Source organism: Python bivittatus, unplaced genomic scaffold (assembly GCF_059951505.1).
Source record: "Python bivittatus isolate LINGU-HERP-01145 unplaced genomic scaffold, Pbiv_v1 ctg000410_np1212, whole genome shotgun sequence".
Classification (NCBI taxonomy): domain Eukaryota; kingdom Metazoa; phylum Chordata; class Lepidosauria; order Squamata; family Pythonidae; genus Python; species Python bivittatus.
Genome location: NW_028277067.1, coordinates 13,904,145 through 13,927,211, shown reverse-complemented (window position 1 = coordinate 13,927,211; position 23,067 = coordinate 13,904,145). Strand labels below are relative to the sequence as shown.

The 23,067-nt window shown below is 39.1% G+C and overlaps 1 protein-coding gene across 2 annotated transcripts in view; it reads left to right on the top strand.

Moving 5' to 3' along the window:
• Positions 1 to 10,887, top strand: part of LASP1 (LIM and SH3 protein 1) — a 55,515-nt gene extending 44,628 nt beyond the window's left edge. For both annotated transcript variants that reach the window (XM_088143532.1, XM_007424128.4), the window contains exons 5-7: positions 4,205 to 4,370; positions 5,637 to 5,740; positions 7,362 to 10,887. In XM_088143532.1, the coding sequence (XP_087999658.1) occupies positions 4,205 to 4,370; positions 5,637 to 5,740; positions 7,362 to 7,535 (444 nt within the window). In that variant the 3' untranslated portion in view covers positions 7,536 to 10,887. The remainder of the gene's footprint in view (positions 1 to 4,204; positions 4,371 to 5,636; positions 5,741 to 7,361) is intronic.
• Positions 10,888 to 23,067: the final 12,180 nt, after the last annotated feature.

The following is a 23,067-nucleotide window of genomic DNA, read 5'->3' as shown; positions in this document are numbered from 1 at the left end:
GGTATTTGCTTATAAAGTTCCAAATGCTGCAAATACATTCCTGTTCCAAAACCTTCTTTTCCTCTGTTTTTATTGCAAAAATATTAAAATAGATAAATAAAAGTATATAATGCATGAACAGAATAATAAGAAATAAATACATTATTTTAGCAGTTATCTTAGGAAAAAATAGCATGTTAAAAATGTGAACTTTTCTGTAAACTTAGTAGTTAAAACTGAGAATACTTTTTATGTTGGTTAAAAAACTGCATTTTTCTTTATTTCAAAAGAGGAGGAAATGTGAACTATTGCAAAGTACTCACTCCTGGTAATCTGCCAGAAAATATGAACCAGTCTTTGGATCACAAATATTGTATTTTCTTTAGTATGTATATTTGGTTGGTTTGATAAGAACTTGGATTTTTGGTGTACTCATGTTCTACATGTTAGAGGCAGTTGGTGACAAGAAACTGGTCCTGATAGTTACACTATCTCTCTTTCCATATTAGATCCAGGAATCTTACTTCTCTCATGAGCCAACTGAACAGTTCTGGCTCTGCCCTCCTATGTACATGATGTCTGGAAATTAGCAAATGCAAGCACATCTTCTTTCTATTGTAAGAGACTGTCCATTCTTATCATCTTAAATTGTTTTTCTCGTGACCATTTTTTTTTACATCCACATTTACTCTCTTCAGCAACTTAGGCCCTGGGACCTTTAACCAGTTGCCAAATACTACCTGATGGACATAGTTTGGAAAATTGTGAACCTATTTTTCTGAGCACCTCAGTTGCTTAAAGTAGCGATGGTATAGGACAGCCATATAGGAACATGAAAAAAATCATACTTTGTCTTGTCTTGAATAGCATCAAGGATTTAGTACAGGAACTCTGAAGTCCGTACTCTCACAAAAGTTCTGAATGTAATGTGGGTAGGAAAATGATACAATGAGCATCAGAAGTAGATTGCAGCTTAAATATCCAATCTCAATGCTCCATTGTAGCACAATAACCCTAGGTTTTTTTGTTTTTTTAAAAATTTATTTATTTATTTATAGTAGTACTTTAGTGAAGCCTATGAGGCTAGAGAAAATTTTCAGGTTCCTTGAGACTGGTGAAAGTACGTGCTCACGTGATCAAACATCTAAGCTTATTTTATATCAACTTAGAAAATTTACTCATTCATCCTACTACACAGTAAGCTTTACCCCTGTTATATTAGGCAGGAAATGTAGATAATATGTGCAACTCAATGAAGGCCAACTGAAACTTTTTTAAAGTTAAATTTAACCAGTATCCCTCCTTCATTTCTCTCTAGTGTGTGCGTGCATGTATACAAACACAAATACTAGTTGATTAAATTAAGGATAGATGCTTCCATAGAACAAATTACTATAAATAAGGGTGAGGAGATTCATACACAAACTCATGAAAATGGAGTAGAGAACATGGAATAGAACAGAAACTAGTGGGGAAGGTGTGAATAAGGTTTCAGTACAGTAGTTGAAAACAATGTTTTGTAATTTCTTAATATCCTCTCTGTATAATCATAACTGCAAATTATTTTGTCTTCAACTGTTGACTGAACTGCTCTTAATTTGCTTTAGCCACTGGGACTCTGGGGATGCCTTGCAGAATAAATTGAATCCCTTGGGGATTCCCTTCCCAGGCCCTCTGCTCCATGGTCTATTTTTGCCAGACGTGCTTTGAGTAATTGCTTTTTTATTTTGCTTTTCCCTTTTCAGTTACACATTCAGACCAGTTTTCTATGCTACAGACCTCCCAGTGCTGCAACTGGATGTATGCATTGGAAAAGAACTTGTCTGATGTCTATAGCCCAACCCAGCTTGGCCCAGTGTCTTGGAGAAATGTGTGATATAACAGGCCCATGCTTTAGTTTGTGTGGTGTAAAATTTCAAGTTTATCTTTGTTTTCTTTGTGAATCATGGATCTTGGAAGGATGGTTTTTTCTTTCTATAATTATATTTTTTAAACGGAAAATATGGGTTTCTGATTAAATAAAAAATGAAAGTATAATAGAGCTGTGTGTATGCCTGTAATGTAGCAAAATTAAGCTTAAATTCATAAGTATAACCTGATACTTCTGATGCCAGAAAATGTAAAGGACACAGGCTCTTTATAAGAATTAGTGGGATTTGTTCTCATCAAAGAATGGACCTTTCTTTGTGCCTATGTTCTTGCATAGGTCCAAGCTGCTTGGTTTTGTCTTTTGAAATTTAGAATTTGAATGTTATTGGAGAAGAATTGGATTTTTTCAACCACTGCCCAGTTTAAATAATCTATGTGTACCAAATTAGAAAATGATTATGAAGATTGGAAATCAGAGGAAAAGGTGTTCATAAAGACAAGATTTATCCAAAGTCAATGTGATAGGTTTATGTTTTGAATCTTAAATCAAATCTGAAATGCTCTTAAATCACTAAATTCAAATTACAAGATGAATGATAATATTATTGATAGTATGATTACCTGTTAAACAGAATTATGAATTGGCAGCCAGACTTTGCCCTGACTCAGTGCAATTTTAATATAAAAGATAACTTTTATTAATAAAACATTCTGTTCCTGTCTCTAAATATTAATGACTTTGTGCTTTGTACAATGAAATCTGGCTTATTACATGTTACGTTCTTTAGATTTTCATGGCCCACATACCCAGTAGCAGGAGAAAGCTGTATCATTTAAATAGCTTGAAGCATTAGAAAATCCTTTAGCAAAACTTCCTAGTCACCTAAAATGAATTATTTTTCTCTGTCAGTCAGTTGTCCATCCCAGTTGTCTGTAGTCTCAACCATCGAGTCCTAAAATCCTATTACTTTTTTCTTGTTTTTAAGTCTTTCTAGCTTTTTGGAGTAGTGAAGGGTGGGGAATGACAGAGTTTCTCATTCACAAGGATGGCTTCAGAGGTGAAACCAAAGACAAATAGTCTCTGGTAGACTGGATCCTTGTGGATTTAACTAGTGGTAGCAACAATGCCCTGAGTAGTGTTGGGAAGCTGAATCCTGTCACCATTTTAATTTTTCTCAAGTACTCAAATATCTAGTATTCCTCAGAAAAATAAGAGCAGGGAGACCCAGGCAGGTATGCAGGGTATAGTGGAAGTTTGGTCCCAGGGAAGTACTAAATGATACCCTTGTTGGCTCTGGTTTCTCCTTCCTATATTGTAATTGTATTTTTAAAAAAGAGTTGTTTCTGCTTTAAAAGGAGGGGGGAGGGGGGAGGGCTGTGTGTTTGTCCATATAGCAGCAAAATTAAGCTTAAACTGTATTTTTAGGTAACATATATTACCATTGTTATTGGTAAAAAAACTATGAAGTTGATTTAATTAGTTTGCATTCCCAACAATAGAGTTTGTGTTTGAAATATGATGTGTGTATGTAGACAGACAGACAGACAGATAGATAGATATGCTTCATCCCAAGGGCTTGAAAGTGGCAATTTATGTTCCATAGTCTGGCTAGGAAAGACCGCTCAATGGGTGAAAGAAGAGGGGGAGTTGATTACATTCCACAATACAGTATAGGAATGAACCAGCTCTCTGTTTCCATCTTCCGGTTCATACCCTATATTACAGTAATTCATCAAGTGCAAAGGAAGGTTGAAGAAAGCTATTGTAAGGAGAGAACCAGTGTTTATGGAGCAGGGGTTGACTACTTACACCTCTTGATTATGGGTTTTGTGGCCCCCTGGAACTGCCCAAGACTATGTGCTGAAATTTGGTAAGAAACTGCTAAACAGCATAGCATATTTACCTGATGAGTAGTGAATAATGGGTAGGCAACAAAAGCAATTTGGTATGTTAAGCTTTTGATAAGTACATGTAGAATTAATAAAAAAGAAAAAATAGATGATCATTTTAGTACTCCTATTTTCCAGTAATGTCTTGAAGTCATTGTGCTGCCTGTTGTGGTTCTTGACTGCTGAAAGGTTGCTCATCTTGTTATAAAACAAGATTCCTGACCCTCCACTCTTAAGCTATTTGTATAGTCATCTGCTGCTTTCAGTGGAAGTTCACAAACCAATTGCAATCATTACATTTCATTTGGAACAGGAAAACGAATCATTAAGACAGTGGAAACAAGACTGCATGACATAATGAAGGTCAACAAGGAGTCAGAAAGGTTTCTACTAATGATGTGGGAAATACATTATAAGGCTTTGTCTCAATGCTGTTTGCTGATAATATTTTTTCCTTCCTTTGTAGATAAAATACCATGAAGAATTTGAGAAGAGCAAGATGGGTGCTCCTGGAGGAGAGGGAGGTGAGCTGGAGCGCCGTAATTCTCAAGAAGGCGCCAATTATAGGAGACCAGCCGAGCAGCCGCCACCCTCCCATCAGCAACCTCATCATGGCCAGCCAAGTAACCCTGGTAATGAGCTTTAACAATGCTAGAGAAGAAAAGTTGCTGCAGGAGGAAAGAGAGATCACTGGCGATCCCATCAGTGGATTCACATGAACATAAATATTAATTCGCCCTGCAGTCATTTTTCCTTGCACAAATAAGAGGTTTGCCTTTGTTCACCTTAGTTATAAGGCAGTGTTTGTATGAACCCTTATAGTTTATAATTATTATTTATTTCTTACAGTTCAATCTAAGGAACTCATGCTGGGATACAGCCTCGTTTTATCTAATTTAGCTGTGAGATAGATTGGGCTGAAAAAAGGAACTGGCCCAAAGTTACTATTGATGGTTGAAGGGGGACTTGAACCCGAGTCTTCCTAGTCCCAACCCCTGTTAGTATCACATCACGTCAGATTTCTGTTGTTGAAAGAATCATGAGATACATGTGCGAAATGAAACAATTCCATAGCAGTGAAAAGTGGGAAGTGGGGCCTGTGCTAAAAGGAGAATAGCAAAGTGACGGAATAATATAACATAGCTGGAAACTATGCTAGTTGATGCCAAATATGGCATTCTATACCCACAATTTATCCATCTGTAATTAAAAGGCAAGAAAAGCATTATAGATGAGGCCTGTCAATATTGTGTGCAAAGCTGGAACGATCACCTGTGATATTAGGGAAAATAAACAGTAGCAGTCACCAAAAAATATAAAAGTAGTAGGACTAATAATTGCAGATAGAAAAGATATTAGTAATACTTTCCATTTTCTTATAACCTATATTCTGTTCAGTTAATCTATTCGATTTTATTATAATCACTGATCAGTATTCAAGTTCATGCACTCAATAGACAATGCAAAAAACAATATAAAATTCAAATAAAATTAAGGCTATTAAGTTTTAATAAGCATCAAATTGTTGTTCCATTTAATTACAAATTATTGTCCCTCTAATAGTGACACCAGGCTCAAAAAACAGCCAGACAGAATTTTGAAACACGCCATGTAATTCTAAAGTTTCAGTCCACAAATGAACAGCACAAATTATTTCATACCATGAAGGAGTTTTGAAAACATAATGGTGTCAAATAGAAACAAAGATGAAAAGAAGGGGTTGTACTTAATGCTTTACCAGATTTTGTTGTTTCAAGGTAGCTTTCAATTTGTGACCTTTGTACCTCACAGATATCTTCATCAGGAATTTTGCATTGATAGTCATCTAGTGCAGATTCAAGCTGTAATCAGCAGTTAACAACCTGTTTGTCTCTTCCCTCTCCCCCCCGCCATCCTAGTTTACCATCAGCAGCCATCACAACAACCAGCCTCTCAGTCCTACGGCTATAAGGAACCAGCAGCACCAGTTTCAATACAGCGTAGTGCCCCGACTGGAGGAGGGGTAAGTATGGTCCTCCATTGATGTATATATCCAATATATTTCTAATATTTCAGGGTTTTTTTCTGAAATAAGTAGTCTGACTCTTAACTACAGCCTTATGATATGGTTTATCTCTAAGGTTCAGGTGAAGGCAGGAAGAAAGGCAGTTCTGTGTGATTCTGTTAGAAAGTATACATATTAAGCAACATTATTTAAATTGCATCAATTAATGTGCATTATTGGAAAGGAATCATTTTGCAAGTCTTATCTCTGTGAGAAAATACACAGAAGGCAGCTCAAGATACTGGGATATTCAGCCTCAAGGGGTCTACTGATTCTCTGATTTCAACTGAATCTTAAAATTATGGTTCCGTGTTTTTAATCTTTAACTCATGTAGTTACAAAAGACTTAGATGATATTTGAGTCAGAGGTTTTACTGATCATCATTCAGTTCATGCTGATCTGTAGGACAGTGGGGCACAGTGTACCTATAAACCAAAGTACCTGTAAATTGATAGTGTGTAGCATTCAGTCCTTCTAGGTGTTGTGGTGTACTTAATTTTTAGCCTATGCTTTTTAATTCTTTATATTTCAGTTTTGTAAACAAAAGTATAGAAAATAGTTTAAGTATAATGTATAGAATAACATTGTTTGTTTATGCATATAACAATAGACCAAAACTCTTCTGAATCTGAGGTTATCTTAAGAGTTGGCATCTACCAGAAGAACAGGCCAGAAACACTATTTGTGATGGAAGCTAATAGGAGCCAAAAGTTTAAAACTAGCTTTTCTCAGGACTTCACACTGTTCCGTAGATTGCTCGAGCACTGGAAAAAGGAGGCTATAGAGCATAGTCATTTAACTGAGGACTGCACAACATCCCAAAGACTGCACAACATCCTTTTTCCCACTGTCAGATTGCTTCCCAACAATAAGCTAAGCAGCAGAAGTTAGAGAATATAGAGCAGGGAGACTGAAAAACTCCTTTCTGCAATCTGCAGCATTATACAGCAGAGGGAAAAAAGCATGTAGAGGAGGATATAGAGCATATCAGATCTTCCTGGAATAGGTGGTTGTCCAGGCAGATAAACTCTGTAGCTTTTATTTGGTCTATAGGTTGGAGGCCTTCCTTTATTTTATCTCTGGAAGAAGTACATTTATCACCAATTCCACATTCCCACTGACATGTTTACATGCTCAGACATAGTAATGTAAAATACAGTGAGTTGGATACTAGGGCTGCTGTAAGCAACAGGGAAGTGTGGAAACTTTAGGAGATAAAAGAGATCAGTGTTAATTTGTAGTCTGTAAGATGCCTAACAAGGGAAAGTGGTAACTGTTCCTTTCTGCTTGGATTTCATTTTCTGTGGATAAACTTTCCCAATTTTTGGAGGTTCAGGTTATTTGAAAATGAGGGTGGGCAGAGGAATAAACTCTTCCGTCAGCCTCTATCTGTGGACCCTTATCTGTACATCCTACACTTTCTTGAAGCTCCGAAGTTGGCACAAGTATTGCCAAACAAAACACACAGAACCTGAATATAAAGGTTTTCCTTCTCTCCTTTTTTCCACAGTTTTGGGAATGTCACCATTTCTGAGCATGGATTTATCTTTTACTTTCTTCTCTCCCCCCCTCCCCCAGAAACGGTTCCGTGCAGTCTACGATTACAGTGCAGCCGATGAAGATGAGGTCTCCTTCCAGGACGGTGACACCATCATCAATGTGCAACAAATTGACGATGGCTGGATGTATGGCACCGTTGAGCGGACCGGTGACACAGGCATGCTTCCAGCTAACTATGTGGAGGCTATGTGAGCTCTGTTGTAGTGCCACCCTGAAAGCCAGCAGGGGAAGGGCTCTTATGTGCTTCTTGTTCCATTATTACTTCTCTGCTGTCTCTTGTTACTCATCAGTTATTATGTTCTGAATCTTTCACATGGTCATCTTTTTTTCTACCAACCTAGCCTTGTTTTGAAGGCATTTGAACTTGGGAGGGGTATTGTGTGAGATTTTTCACAATACTAATTGCCCTTCCATCCTTTCCCTCAGCCTTCATGGAACATAGCACTGTGCCCTTCTCCCTCTCCCTCTCCCTGGAGCTATGTTTTTTGGAATTGATACTTAATGATATACACCCTACTTCAACTGCTACATGGACCAGGAAGTAGTGTAGGAAGGCCCAGAAGCAAGAGCTGTTGGCTTGGGTGGAGGGGAAGGAGAGGAATGTCACGCTTTCAGTAACCTGGGGAAAATCTGAACACTTCTATTGAAAAAAATTACCAGGATCTCTACAGTGTTGACTGTTGCTCATTTATTCTGTCGTCTTTTCCTTTCCAAGAATTTTAATATCCATTTGAAAGAAATCAAAGTATTCTTTAAAAGCAGGAAAGTCTTTTGTGGAATCAAAGGAGTGGGCATATGTATAGTTTATACAAGGGATATGGAAGCCAGAGCAATTTCTGGCATAAAGGTACTATACAGACGAGTAGTTTAGCAGGATTGATTATAATGCTAGCATTGCCTCTTAGATGCCATGGGTCAGTCAGAGTGTATCTCTACTTTGGTCTGATAAGGAGCATGATTAGGCAATAATCAGAAGAATGCTTGCCAAGAGTTTGCCACTAAAGCATTTAACCTGCACAGCTCAATTTTGATGCTATCTTATTTTGAGAGCAGATGAGGAAGGACAGCATATTCCAAATGCTTCTGTCCATTCTTGCTGCCTTCCCCTTTATCCCAAAAGTAGTCTCAGAATTATCTTTTTTTTTTAAAGACTTCCTTAGGTAATGTCTGCATCTGGCCCCTTTTAAAGCCCAAGTATCAGTTTTCTCCTCTTTTCCAGACTCCTAAGTCCTATTGGTATTTAATGTGTGGAAATAGGCAGATTTCCCAAGTTTCTCTGTATCAGCCCTAGCAAGAAGAATCACACTTTCTATGGAATTGCCGTCTTTGGGCCACGTTCTTGTTTTTCATAAGTTTCTATTGAAAGTAGATTCTTATCTGAGGACATTTTTTTTACCTGAATTGAAATCTCTGTCAGCCAGTAGGCAGATTAGGAGACAGCTTCCTTTTGTGTGCCATTTGAGCCAAGCAATGTTTACAGTCTTTCCTCTTGTCCACTGCTTCTCCCCAGTGAACCTGGCACTTGGGTGAAGTAATCAGGGGAACAAAGACCTTGCACTAGAGACATTCCACTTTCTCCTTCTTTGATGACAAGCTGACAATCTCTGATGCTGGCTTGGGATAGTATCATGGACCAAAATCAAATTCCTTGCAGAAGTTTGCTGTCAAAAATAGCAGGGAACTACTACAAAACTGGAAATTTATGGCGCTTGGATAATGTGATGGAACAACAAAGGCGAGGAGGATTACTGAAAGTGTGAGATTCTTAGATCATTCATTCATTGAGTAGAAATTGCTTTCTCTTATTTTTAAAGATCTCCCAAGACTCCCCCCAAAAAGGGCAAAGCCTGTTCAGCAAATTTATAGCCTGCTCCTCTGTCATACAGCAAAAATTAGCCTGAGAGCTGGCATTTGTAACATATTTAAGTATGCTACAATTATCTGCAAGTGGAAGTAATCTGCAGGAAATATTTGTTTATCACTTTATTTGGTAACAATCTCTATTGTAACCAGGATAAGTGAAACAGTTATGAATGGATTTTTAATTTTGTATTTTTTAAAATGCCCTTCAAAGGCACATTCACTGAATTCCTTCTGGCTTTGTTGTTGTTACCTCTCCACTATAAAGGAGCAACATGATAAATTCTTACTACTTTCATATTTTCTGCCATTCCAGAGCTGTTTCCATATATCTTCTTGATCTTTGCTTTTTCCCCTTGCATAGAGGTGGCATGTAAAGGGCTGACATTCTCTCTCTATTATTTCCACTGTTTCTGGGACTTTCTGTTCTTAACTGAATACTCTTTCTTTGCACTACAAAGCGTATACAGTTAAGAATAAAAAGCACCCGCTTAATCTCTTTACAAGGAGTGCAAGCTAGGGTTCATTAAGCAAGAATTAAGGAGAACTTTTTTACCTCAGTGTATAGTTCCTCCAAATTTAAGTAAAGGGATGTTCCAATATATGACTCTGGTCTTGCATTTCTTCATATTTACCATATGTTTGCTAGTTTGATTTGAGCTCCTTGCCCCATCATAACGTTAAGAAGCTCTTATACATTCTGCTAATCAATATAGAAATAGTGATTAAATTACCAAGTCATCCTTTTCATCATGTTGTAGAAGCACAAACATTTTAGAACCTTATTTCTTAAAAATCCTAGTCTGTTTTTTTCTTAAATGCTTGCACTAGTGAAAAAGGTGTGCAAGGAAGGAGTGTCGCAGTCTCCTCGTACCATAGCATAATTCCATGAGCTCTATTGGAACCACTAGAAAGGCCAGTGAGAATGGTGGCAGGCTTTCCTGTAAGAAGGCAACTTGTAGAGGGCTGTAGGTGTCTAGGGACCACTTATCCTTGAGGTGAGCTTTCAGAGGGTGCCAGCAAGAGTGACTGATGGGGGTGAGGTCACATTCTTGGTGGTAAGATGGAAGCACAAGCTTAGAAGCAGCTGCTTTTCTGACTGATGAGAATTAGGCAAAATCGTGTGGACAATCCTGGAGAGGATATCTTTTTGTGAGGAAGATACAAAGTAACATAATGTGAATAAATATTTTTAGAGGACCAAATAAAGTTACAATAAAATAGCTCATTTAAAAAAATCTCTCCTAGCTTTTTCACCCCTTCCCTGAAAGAAATGGTTTGTCATTGCTTGATTTTTTTTTTCTGCCTTCTTTGACTTATGCACTTTTACCTTTGATTTTTTCCAATATCTGAAAAGCACCTAAACCTGTATTTAAATAAATAAAATGGAAAAAAAAGAAAGAAAACAGCTAAATTGCATCTCTGTAGCCATTTTTATTCACGTTATGTCTCTTGTACATCTTAGATTTTCAAACTAGATTTCAGTGTCTAATATTAATGATTTTGTTGGTTTGAAGTATATTTTGGGGTTTTCATTTGTTCTCTTCGTGTATTTCTTCTTTGTGGGCTTGCACACCCTCTCAAAATCATTTGGCCTTTTTCAATGACACCATAGAATCAAATGTAGTACCAGTTCTCTTCTGGTTTATGCCAATTTGAAAATAAAAATATAATTTGTACCTGCTGACTGGTTTTGGTCTTCATTTGATGGCTTATTTTTACTGTGATAGAAGTGGAATACACTCATATACATATATACATATTGTGTACATATAAACATATTCACCTCTATTGGTACATATAAACATACAATCCTATAACCTTCAATTGTATCAACAGAAGAGAAAAAAGTTGCTATTTCATAGCAATAGATCTTGCTAGGCCATTCTGGAGTAAGTTTGATGACATTGTGGAACAATTTGTGCCTAACGCTGAGATAAATGTCTGTCTGGTTTGGCTGTAAATTGCCTATTTCAACTATTTCAAAGATAACATCCAGGATATGATTTAGATGACAACTCAAGATAATACAGTCAGATTCATTTGTTTAGTATTTTGGATGCCCTGGCTTATGTGATGTCTTAAAAAACCACTGATTTTATAAAGTAATTTAAGTTGGAAATAGAATTTCAGGACAGATTCTGATTTCGCTAATTCTCACCCACACAATATAATAGCTAAGATTTACTAATCAAATTTAAGGACCTTCTTAAATATTCTAGGTTGGATTTAGGAAGCATGTATTGTTTATCCCTGAAGGTCTTGCTAGATCAAATAAAAAATACCTTAACTTCTGTAATCTGTAAAGTAAACAGAAACACTTCTGTAAAGTGTTTGTGCCTACTTGTTCTGTGCTGAAGAACTTAAAGAGACATTAAAGAACAGTCAAGAAGAAAATGAAATGGCTTGCTTCCCATAAGGCAGGTTTTCCCAAACTCTGAGGAAAGTACAGACAGAGTCCAGGGGAGGTGTGAAGAACCTTTTAGTTTCATTGTTACAATAAATCCACCTTTCCCAAAGTTTCATTGTATTGTTTTCATTGTTCATTTGTGTTCATTTCGGTGTTTGGATTTTTAGGGAGGTGTGTACATTAAGATTACACTAAAGGGAGGTGTGGTGGTAAAAGTTTAGGAACCCTGCTATAAGGAGATAAGTGTTTTCAGAAAACCGTTGGGTACTAGAGATTGTATGCCCACAATATAAAGAGTTTTAAGGAAAAGAACCATACATTCCTGAATAACTGTTTTTCAATTGATGCAGTGTGAGAACTCAGCCATTATGATTTGTGAACCATAGTTTATGAATTAGCATGCCATATCAAGCAATCACAGCTTTACAAACAATAGTTAAAACTTGGCTTAGTAGTGTGTAAATCCAGCCTGGGCTCTTTAAACCATTTTTGCATCACATCAGGAGTTCTTGACCTGTGAGTTCTTAAGCTTATAGTTAATTTTTCTTTTATTCAAGAACAAAGGTAAATTCCCCAGGTGGCTTTTCAAATTTATCATTTTGAAGATCTCCAATATCCTTAAAGTAGTTGAACATGTAATTTCCGAAAGTGATTAGAAAGTGAGTGAGCAAGCTCAGTGTCCTTTAAAAGGCTCCACTGCAGTTGAGAGTATTATGGTTCTCTGTCTCCTGGCACTCAAACCCTGAAACTGCTGTCCTGCAGTCTCGTGAGGAGCAGTTGTCCAGAGCACAAGTGGGCAATCTCCCGTCCTCTCCTTATCTGGAGAGGTTCTGTGGGAGCGGTCTTCTCACTGGTCCTTCAGTCTTAGCCATTGTTGTTGTCTCTGCTCATTCATACTAACTAGAATTACTATTACTGAGTGTTACTGATCAATCTAGCTCCATTTTTGTACCTGATAAAATCCCAGTACTCTATACAGTAACTTAGTATAGTTTATGCAAATCACATTTTTTCCTTTACTCCTTTAAAAAAATTAATAAAATTTAAATACTATTTATACATACATTCTAGCAATTTACAGTGTCAGACATGCATTACTAATTCATAGCATTCCACAAAAACTACAGTCCCTCAATAAATAACCCCTCTCAGTGGTCACCCACCATAAAAGGGCTGAAAAGTGCCTTCAAAGTTGGCATGTTCCACATAGTGACGGACTGCACTAGTGGGCCTCTCTGGCCATGCACCTCTTACCCTAAGCAGGCCCTCTCTAAGATGACCTCCCAGGACAGGCAGAATATTTTTTCTGGAGTTTAAACCAACTTGCAGCTACCTTCTGTTGACTGAGTAAACTAGCACCAGTGGCCAGGCTTGTACATTGGGCCATAGTTAAAATCGCCAGTTTCCTGAATAAGAACCAAAAGGGAGACTGGATTCATCCATTGGTTGATGTGACCCCAGCCAAGGCCAGGCAACAAAGTGTGATACCCAAAGAAAATGCATCTCCTTCAGCTAAGCAAGGAATGATAAGCAGATTTTGCTACGATGGGCTGCAATCCCTTTTCTGCTAAACAAAATTGCCCTGAGAATAGATGGACTCCAGCCCATATTACATTTAAAACAAGAGCATGGCAGAATGGTGGAAGTTGGTCCCACTCTGTCTACAAATCTACCACAATCTTGGATTTAACTGGCTTTCCTCACAAAGCAAGGGATTTTCTGCATTTCTGCATACCTTTTGCTACTGAAAGCTCTCAATGCTTACATAGAAAAAGTCTGAGTGAATAAAAACATTTGGTGCATAGTCGGTAACAGTTTCTGAAGAAGAAAGTCCTGGCCAATGTAGTCTGGAACAAAGAAACTGTACTTCTGAAATAGCCAAAATGCACCTGGAAGACTAGATGAGCAAATGGAGAAACCTTAACTTTCATAATGATGGAATTAGAAAAGAGCCAAAGCCATAATCACCCCTCCCTTTCTTTGTCACCAGGCAGCTGTGTTTCTCGCATACAATATAATGCTAACATGGGGCTACCAGATCTGGGCTGCAAAAATCCAGACAACCATTAGATGGCAGCAAAGAGGTACAGGAACCTCTAATCCTGGAAGCCCAGCCCTGGTAGTCCTATACTACATGGATTATAAGCATTTCTTCCAGATGCCAAACATGGTAAACTCCTCCATTGTCAGAGAGAATCTTTGCTGGTCTGTTATGCGGAATATGGTCTAATTTCCTTCCTCTAGCATGGCAGTCCCTGGTGTGGCAGAGACTCAGAAGAGAATGCAAAACAGTCTGCCTGCAACCCTTGGCGTTCCAGTGCCTTTCACGGTGCTGGACTTTATCCAGACGGTGGCTAACCTTTGAGTCTGCATCTTTACAAGATCTGCAATTCACAGTACAGCGTTCTGCGTTTGGCTATGAGGTTCATCGGGAATCGGCTTTTTGCCCTCTTGAACAGTGGCTCGGTGGGTGTTCCTTTTGCCTGCAAATCCCTCCCTTTCCTTCCTCCTTTCCCTTCCTTACTGCAGCATCCCTACGTTGCTCCCGCCTGCCCATCCCACCCTCTGATTCCAGCACCACTGCTGCTGCCCTTGCTTCTCCCTCTCATCATGCTGGACATATTCATCCTCATGTTTTTCGCCATCATAGGGCTGGTTGTTTTATCATATATCATCTATATGCTGTAACATGTCCAGCCACATCCCCACTGCCACCTGCAGCCTGTGAAGGACAGCCAAGCCAGGAAGCAGTTTTTTTCCCTCCCTATTTAATGCAGTTGTTTCAGCAATGTTGCAGGTGGGAATTCTGTCTCTGGTTCATAACGTAGCTGGGATTTAAAAGGGACATTGTATTTTTCTTGATGTTTGTGATAGGGAGCGGGGTGGTCAACCGAAGTGGTGGCGATATGATTTCAAATACTCTGCCATCTTCAAGATGAACCACGCATGCTGAGCAGAATGCGCTTTTAAAAACAATACTTAGCTTTTGATATGTATGCATGATATTAAGGTTTAAGAATCACCCTCTTTCAGGTTTTCAGGATGCCTGTTCGAAATTATTGCTAGTTTTGGAACTAAGGAAGGCACAAAGGTTAGAGGAAGTCTTCTGTAATTTGCAGTTTTTAAGAACTTGAGGATGGAAGGGGTGCCTGTCTTTAGCAAATGGCTGAATGTCTGATACCCTTTAGTAAGTCTTGCTATTTGCATTCATATCCACATTTTTCTTTCTTCCTTTCTCTGTCTTGCTTCATTTTTCCCTTTGTTTAGAAATGTAAATTTTCTCCAGACAGGAGCAGCACTCCTGGATTATATCCATGTTTACATCTCAACAACACTGTCTTCCAGAGTCTTCCAGAGCATTCTGGAGAAAAGTTAACCCTTTGCAAAACTCCCCGGCAAAGAGAAGAATGATTCAGCTAAATGCCTGAAGCTGTATCTTAAGAGTTCAGAAGACTGAGTCGGAAGTGCATGGGAAGAACAAGAGACAAGGAGAACTATGAGATGAACGAAAGCAAAGAGTGAGAATTCTAATGGAATGGTCCTAAGACAGTGGAGGGGAAGAAGTTCAGAATCTGCTCTTTTAGTGTTAAAAAAAAAAAAAGAATTGGTTTTCTATATATTTAGATACGCAACCTTCTGTGATTTTAAGTTCTAAAATACAGGATTGTGAAAGCATCAGATTTCAGAGAAAGGGATGGGAGACCAAGAAGACTGATGTGCCTACTGTATTACATTTAACGTTTGCCATGCTAAACATTAGTATATTTCCCAAGACAGAAAATGCAGCTATGTACAGAAGTTTCAGTTGTAGTAGATACACAACAGTTTTCTGGGGAAACGGGGGGGGGGGGGGGTAGGGGGAAGGCTATCTAGTAATTGGACAGTATTTTCAAAACCTCATACTTACCCCTGTGTGGAAAATCAGGGCTTGGGCACTGGATATTTGAAAATGCTGCCTCATTCTGTGGGTCAGCAAGTTTATTTTTGCTTGTTTTTTTTTTTAAAAGAAAACTTTCCAGAAAATAATTGGTTTATATCTGGTTGCTTTCTCTACTAATATCATCCATGCTAAATATGTCACTGCAGAGGAATCAAAACCAACCTGAAAAACTGAAAGAGAAAGATTATTTTTGGCTGATGTGACAGCTAAAGGATACTCACAGTGTAGCACATTAATACTTTCTACCATAATGACCGGACTATAACAATCATGTATGTAATTTTATAATCATGTGAGTAAACTGGTTTTCTTTGTAAGAAAATACTAATTTCATTTCCCGTATGTTTAAATTCTTAAATAAGTACTTATTTAAGGGCTTAAAAATCAAGGAAATTTGTCACAAGGGTAAAATAAAACTCTGGCATGGTGAACTGCTTATGTGAAAGTGTCCTTGAAGAATAGGGTTACAGGTTGAAAAGTTGGAGTTTATAGCTAAGGTTCTATTCTATGGTCCTTGGAAAAGGATGTTGGCAACCATAATCAATCTCCCTTTCAGCTACCAGAAAGAATTCTTCCAGAGAAAATACTTTCACCATTCCTACTCCGATACTTGGGACAAAAAGAGACATTCTGGAAGCACATCTTGGGTGCTGTTGGGATGGACTAGATCCAAAGTCTTTTGTTCTCTAGGGAGGGCCTTGGGGAATAAAAAGCAACATGGGAAAAGTGGGGGGAGGGGCGAGAGAAAGAAAAGGGTGAGGGGAACACTTGGCCAGTGTAATTTCAGCAGATTTTAGGTGATGGTAGTTCCTTTACCTTCTCTTTTTGTCCCATCCCCATAGAATTACTCTGCCCATTGATATTATAATCTAGATCTGCATTCAAAATGTGCAAAGCTTTCCATTTATAGCAAGATTTGAGATGGGATGTGGTTGGTTTTAATGTTAAAAATAACCTGAAAAATTAGGGGGTGGGGGGAGAAACCCAGCAGGAAATAGTTCTCTTCTTCCCACCTATACACAAAATAAATGTAGGAAGATTTTAAATGTTGCAAAAAGTTATTGAATATTACTTAGCTTAAGTATACCCTTTCATGTAACCTAGAAAATACATTGCTCTAAAGAGAGCATGAGGGGGAGCAATCTGCTGCCCCAAAGCTCCCCTCCCCTTGCAACCTCTGGAGCTCTAACTAGAGATTTTGCATGATTATCCCATTCACTGTAGGCATTTCCCCATCTGAAAGTTCAGCACAATCCTCAGTGCCCCAGTTGCTGCCCCTGCCTATAAAGAGGGGCACAATACATGGTTAGGCTACTGCTCCTGCTTCCAGGAGCACTTTCGCTAAAAAAGTGGGAGAGACTCTTGCGCCTCTCCTATCAGATCAGGGCAACTGCTGTTTGTGCTGCTAAGGCAGTTTCAGCTTCTCATGTGCTAGACTATCAGAGGCATTTGCAACTCTACTGAAACGACAAAAGGAACTTTGTAAGAGCAGAATAAGGGCCTTTGCCCACTGTCACATTTTCTGCCAATTGAAAGATGGTTGTTTTCTACCAATCCTTAAATTGTCAAAAAACTGGCATAACATTGGCTGTCCCCATTTCTGCTCTCCTATTCATATTGCCTCTGTTTTGGTTTGCTACCAGATGAAGTCCTGGTGCGGAGGGGGCATGTTATGCAAAAGAGTTTGTTTAACCCTCTGGCCTTTCTGGCCTTCCCCATTCTGGGTTTTGCTAGTTGGTGGGAAGAACCTACCAATCCTGACATGATGCAAGTGTGTGTGTGTGTGGGGGGGGAATGGCTTGGAGAGCTGGCACAGCTCAAGCCATGCTGTCATGCTCCTCCTTTAAGTGTGTGGCAGACCAGGAGAGTGAGGGTCTACCAGCTAAGTCTGTAAGCCCACTGAGGTTGGGGATTTTGAAGAAGTCACATTCTGGACCGCCTGACTGGGCACCAAGAGCACAGGTGGGAAAGCATATCAGACTGGAACTGCCCCTGGTTGCTGTCAGCTTAAGGGTAAAAACAAGAGATTAACATTAGGCAGCTAAGGATGACTTTAGACTGACTTGCTCATGGGCTGAGGACAAGATGATGGGAATGTCACGGGGACTCAACAGAGTAAAGATGCTGGCAGGGGAAGTCTGCATTGCCATCAAATAGAAGTGGAGAAAGGCCCTCTGATTCGTTCACTGGGTTTGCACAACTTGTTAGAGTAGGGTTAAAATGGGATTGGGTAGTTGGTGGCTCAGGATGTGCTAGAAGCCAGCTATTGTCTTTCCGTGTGGAATGAACCAGGCTATCACGCTAAGCCGTAATATGGCTAATTTGGGAGGCATAGCATCAAACTGTATTGGAATTGGTTTGGTTTTGGAATTGAGCATGAGCCAGACACTGTTTATTTATTTATTTAGTCAATATATAGAGCAATTCATCTGAACAGTAGACAAGTGAAATATGTGATTCACAATAACTGCAGGAGCCAGAGTTTAGCTACTTTGTAGATTTAAAGGGCACAAATCAAGTAGTCACCATCATGTGCTCTTCATCTCAAGAATCTAACAGCATGACAAGCACCGGATTTGTACTACTTTCTCTGCTATCTTGGAAATGGCTAAGTGGTATAAATAGCGATTTCTACTAGCACATTTATCTAGTTTGCCAAATTATGGTAACTGGAATAGAATCTTCCAAAGTGTACATACTTCCAAAGTGATGCTGCTTCTGTATTTTATATTCATGTGATATTACTGGTCAGAATACCAGTAATACTTTTAACTTGAGAATTTTGGTCTTCAAAGAGCTAAGAAATTAAGAACTAGTACAGAAACTCAATGAAAAAGTTCTAATGTATATATTTTCTGCTACACTCAGTGGGTAGACTTCATGGTGTAGTGGCTTCAGCTTGGATTAAGAGGCTAAAATGGAGATCCAGATTCACCAGGTAACCCTGGACCAATTCTCATCTCTGACTTATTTCACTGAACTGACGTAGAGGTAAAGAACCATGCGTTCTGCTTTGAATGTAATCAGTGGTTCTCCGCCATATTTCATTGTTCTACTCTAGTACAGATAGATATTTTATTTTTGGTCCAAGATCAAGGATGTAAAAAGAAAACATTCCAGCATGATGACAACAAAATATACAAAACTCTAGTATACAGGTGAGAAAGCTGTTGCTGTCTAGATATTGTTGGACCGTTTCCCATCAGCCCTAGCTAGGATGGCTAGTGGTAGGAAATGTTGGAACCTGAATTTCTAAAAGTCTGAAACTCTCTTCCCCTTTTGTCTAATTTGAGAACCCATAATTATATTACCACTTCTAATTAGAGAAGATCTAATTAGCACCCTATTCATATTTCAGGGCCAAACCAAAAATTCCTGGTGAATCATTTAATAGAAATAGGCCAAACCAAAATTTGATGAATTCTTTCTGTGTTCTGAATATTCATTTTGCTGGGTGAAATGTTAAATTGGTAAAACTCAGAAACATCCAACGTCTTTAAATAATGGGCTGATCCAATAAATCTCTTACCAGTTCTAAAATGTTGCATGCTACTTTCCTATGAGTGTGTGGTAAAACCACACCTAGAATCCAGTGCTTTTCCCAACCTGGTGCTTTGTGCATGTGCTAGATTTTTAACTTCTATTATGTCCAATAATGCCACTGGTTATCTCTGGGATGACTGTGGTTCCCTTCCTCCTCCATTTTTTCACTGAAGATTTCTCATGGGCTTTCAGAGCTAGCTAGGGATTACCATGACTGAGCTAATGGCTCTGCTTGCACAGCACAGCCCATGATTAACTTTATACCTACCACTTTGGCTTACACCCCACCCTTCTCTTGGTTTCCTCGCAAACCCAGAAATTTTCCCTGGCCAGGTACCAACCAAGAGCATGTTGTGGGAGGACAGCCATGTTGGTCCTTCATGAGCTGCAGCTGACTTCATCAGATGCATCGAGATGAGAAAAGCTAGACCTTTAATAACATCTGTTAATCAGAAAAGTTGCTACCAGATTCCTGATTTTTTGCAACCAAGAATATGCCAGAAGTGCATTCCTTGTGCTGTAGTGTCCTCTGTGGCTAGACTGCTTCCATATTTTAAATGATTCACCAGGAATCTTTATTATTTTCCTCTACCCACACAAATCAGGACATTGTGCTCCCATTTTTACTTTCAGGTTTGTGAAATCCAGTTGTCAGCTTAACGATGGACTGGCTGACGATACTCAAATGAACAGTTCATTCAGCCAATTATTTCAATTTCATAACAAAGAAAGACATTCCCCCAAACGTATCTAGCCCTAATCTGTTAGACTTAACCAAACTTCTTTATGTGTCCCATACAGACTTTTCATTGAATAAAACATTAACATATTAACATCAAAAATGTATACTTAAAATCTCTGCTTTGATCACAGCTAATCCTGTTCCCCTCTCCTTTTTCCTTTCCATCAGCCAGCCCAACAAGCAACTTTCCTCAGTCTGCTGCTCCCAGAGAAAAGTGGCAATTTGCCTCTGTAAAAGTGGTTATTGAGGCACATTAGTGTTGCCGGGGGGGGGGGAGGCGGGCATGTGAGTAGTAGCTGCTGTATTATCCCTACCATTTAAGTTAGTGATAGAGAACAAATTAAAGGCAAACGCTGGCACCGGAAGACAAGCAAGGAGGTGAAACACAGTAAGACAGCACAGCTTCGGCTTCGGGAATTCCTTCCAACCCCTTAAAAGCAGCTCCGCCCTGGGTCACATGAGGGGGGGAGCTTAAGAGTAGATTTTTTTCCTGTCTTTTCTATAGCCCACAGCTGAATCCAGCTCATTTTCAAATTCAATTTTTGTTTTGTCTAGTTCTCCTACCACACCCAATTGGATCCTGTTCTGTTTTCAGAGAGCTATCCCGCCGAATGGACAGGCAGACTCCCAAGGCCCTTTTTTGCAATGTTGTATGTGCCTGGCAAATCCACAGAAGGCGTTCCCACTGCCTTTTGCTCTTGCTGGCCTGAGCTGAGCCAAGCCAGACACAGGAAGGATCATTTCCTCAGGCCTAAAGTCTCCCTTCCTCACTTCCTCCAGACGTGACATGCAAGCTTTTGGATTTGAAGCTCTTCAGGCAGTGATTCTCAACCTCAGCAACTTTAAGATGTGTGGACTTCAATGCCCAGAATTCCCCAGGTAGCCTGCTGCTTGGGGAATTCTGGGAGTTGAAGTCCACAGATCTTAAAGTTGCTGAGGTTGAGAAACACTGTCTTAGGGGATCTCCTTTTCAGATGTCAATGCATGTAGCTTCACTTAACACTTTAGTTGTGAGCCAAAATGGCTGCATCTGGGAGCATTTTCTGTTTGTTCTGCTAAGAAGACGTGGACTTCGGCTTCAGCATTTTTTGTGATGGCCCCACTGTCCCTTGGGATTGTTCTGGTATTTGCTTTATTATTACAAGGTAATTGGTTGTGCCTTCTTCACACTTTCTTTTTTTATTTTACAGTGGGGCAAAAAAGTATTTAGTCAGCCACCAATTGTGCAAGTTCTCCCACTTAAAAAGATGAGAGAGGCCTGTAATTTTCATCATAGGTATACCTCAACTATGAGAGACAAAATGAGAAAAAAAATCCAGAAAATCACATTGTCTGATTTTTAAAGAATTTATTTGCAAATCATGGTGGAAAATAAGTATTTGGTCACCTACAAACAAACAAGATGTCTGGCTCTCACAGACCTGTAACTACTTCTTTAAGAGGCTCCTCTGTCCTCCACTCGTTACCTGTAGTAATGGCACCTGTTTGACCTTGTTATCAGTATAAAAGACACCTGTCCACAACCTCAAACAGTCACACTCCAAACTCCACTATGGCCAAGACCAAAGAGCTGTTGAAGGACACCAGAAACAAAATTGTAGACCTGCACCAGGCTGGGAAGACTGAATCTGCAATAGGCAAGCAGCTTGGTGTGAAGAAATCAACTGTGGGAGCAATAATTAGAAAATGGAAGACATACAAGACCACTGATAATCTCCCTTGATCTGGGGCTCCACGCAAGATCTCACCCCGTGGGGTCAAAATGATCACAAGAACGGTGAGCAAAAATCCCAGAACCACACAGGGGGACCTAGTGAATGACCTGCAGAGATCTGGGACCAAAGTAACAAAGGCTACCATCAGTAACACACTATGCCGCCAGGGACTCAAATCCTGCAGTGCCAGATGTGTCCCCCTGCTTAAGCCAGTACATGTCTGGGCCCATCTGAAGTTTGCTAGAGAGCATTTGGATGATCCAGAAGAGGATTGGGAGAATGTCATATGGTCAGATGAAACCAAAGTAGAACGTTTTGGTCTAAACTCAACTCGTCGTGTTTGGAGGAGAGAGAATGCTGAGTTGCATCCAAAGAACACCATACCTACTGTGAAGCATGGGGGTGGAAACATCATGCTTTGGAGCTGTTTTTCTGCAAAGGGACCAGGACGACTGATCTGTGTAAAGGAAAGAATGAATGGGGCCATGTATCGTGAGATTTTGAGTGAACACCTCCTTCCATCAGCAAGGGCACTGAAGATGAAACGTGGCTGGGTCTTTCAGCATGACAATGATCCCAAACACACTGCCCGGGCAATGAAGGAGTGGCTTTGTAAGAAGCATTTCAAGGTCCTGGAGTGGCCTAGCCAGTCTCCAGATCTCAACCCCATGGAAAACCTTTGGAGGGAGTTGAAAGTCCGTGTTGCCCAGCGACAGCCCCAAAACATCACTGCTCTAGAGGAGATCTGCATGGAGGAATGGGCCAAAATACCAGCAACAGTGTGTGAAAACCTTGTGAAGACTTACAGAAAACGTTTGACCTCTGTCATTGCCAACAAAGGATATATAACAAAGTATTGAGATGAACTTTTGATATTGACCAAATACTTATTTTCCACCATGATCTGCAAATAAATTCTTTAAAAATCAGACAATGTGATTTTCTGGATTTTTTCCCCCATTTTGTCTCTCATAGTTGAGGTATACCTATGATGAAAATTACAGGCCTCTCTCATCTTTTTAAGTGGGAGAACTTGCACAATTGGTGGCTGACTAAATACTTTTTTGCCCCACTGTATATAAATATCTTATAATTTTCTATGCAATTCCACCTGACTCTGTCTTCCCCAAACATGAATAATACACTTAAAAATAAACAATCTTTAGTAAAGACTCTTTGTTTAATGAGATGTTCCATAAATAGCAACATTATTTGAGATTCAGTATTATATGCATGTTTGTGTGTGTGTGTATATAAAAACAAACATATAAACAAATATATATTTATATATTTTAACAAATATATAAGATTTGTTTAAAATAAATTGATCTTAGAATATGCTTTGATATTCAGTACTTGAATATTTTCACTTCACTGAGGCATGTAAAAAACCGTAAACTGTCCAGTAATTCAAAGTCAGAAGAATATTTGCAAGTTCTTTCAGAGCTTTTAACTGAAAAAGGACATGTTTCCCAATTACCCAAGCATAAAGGTGCAATGTCTTTTAACCCAAT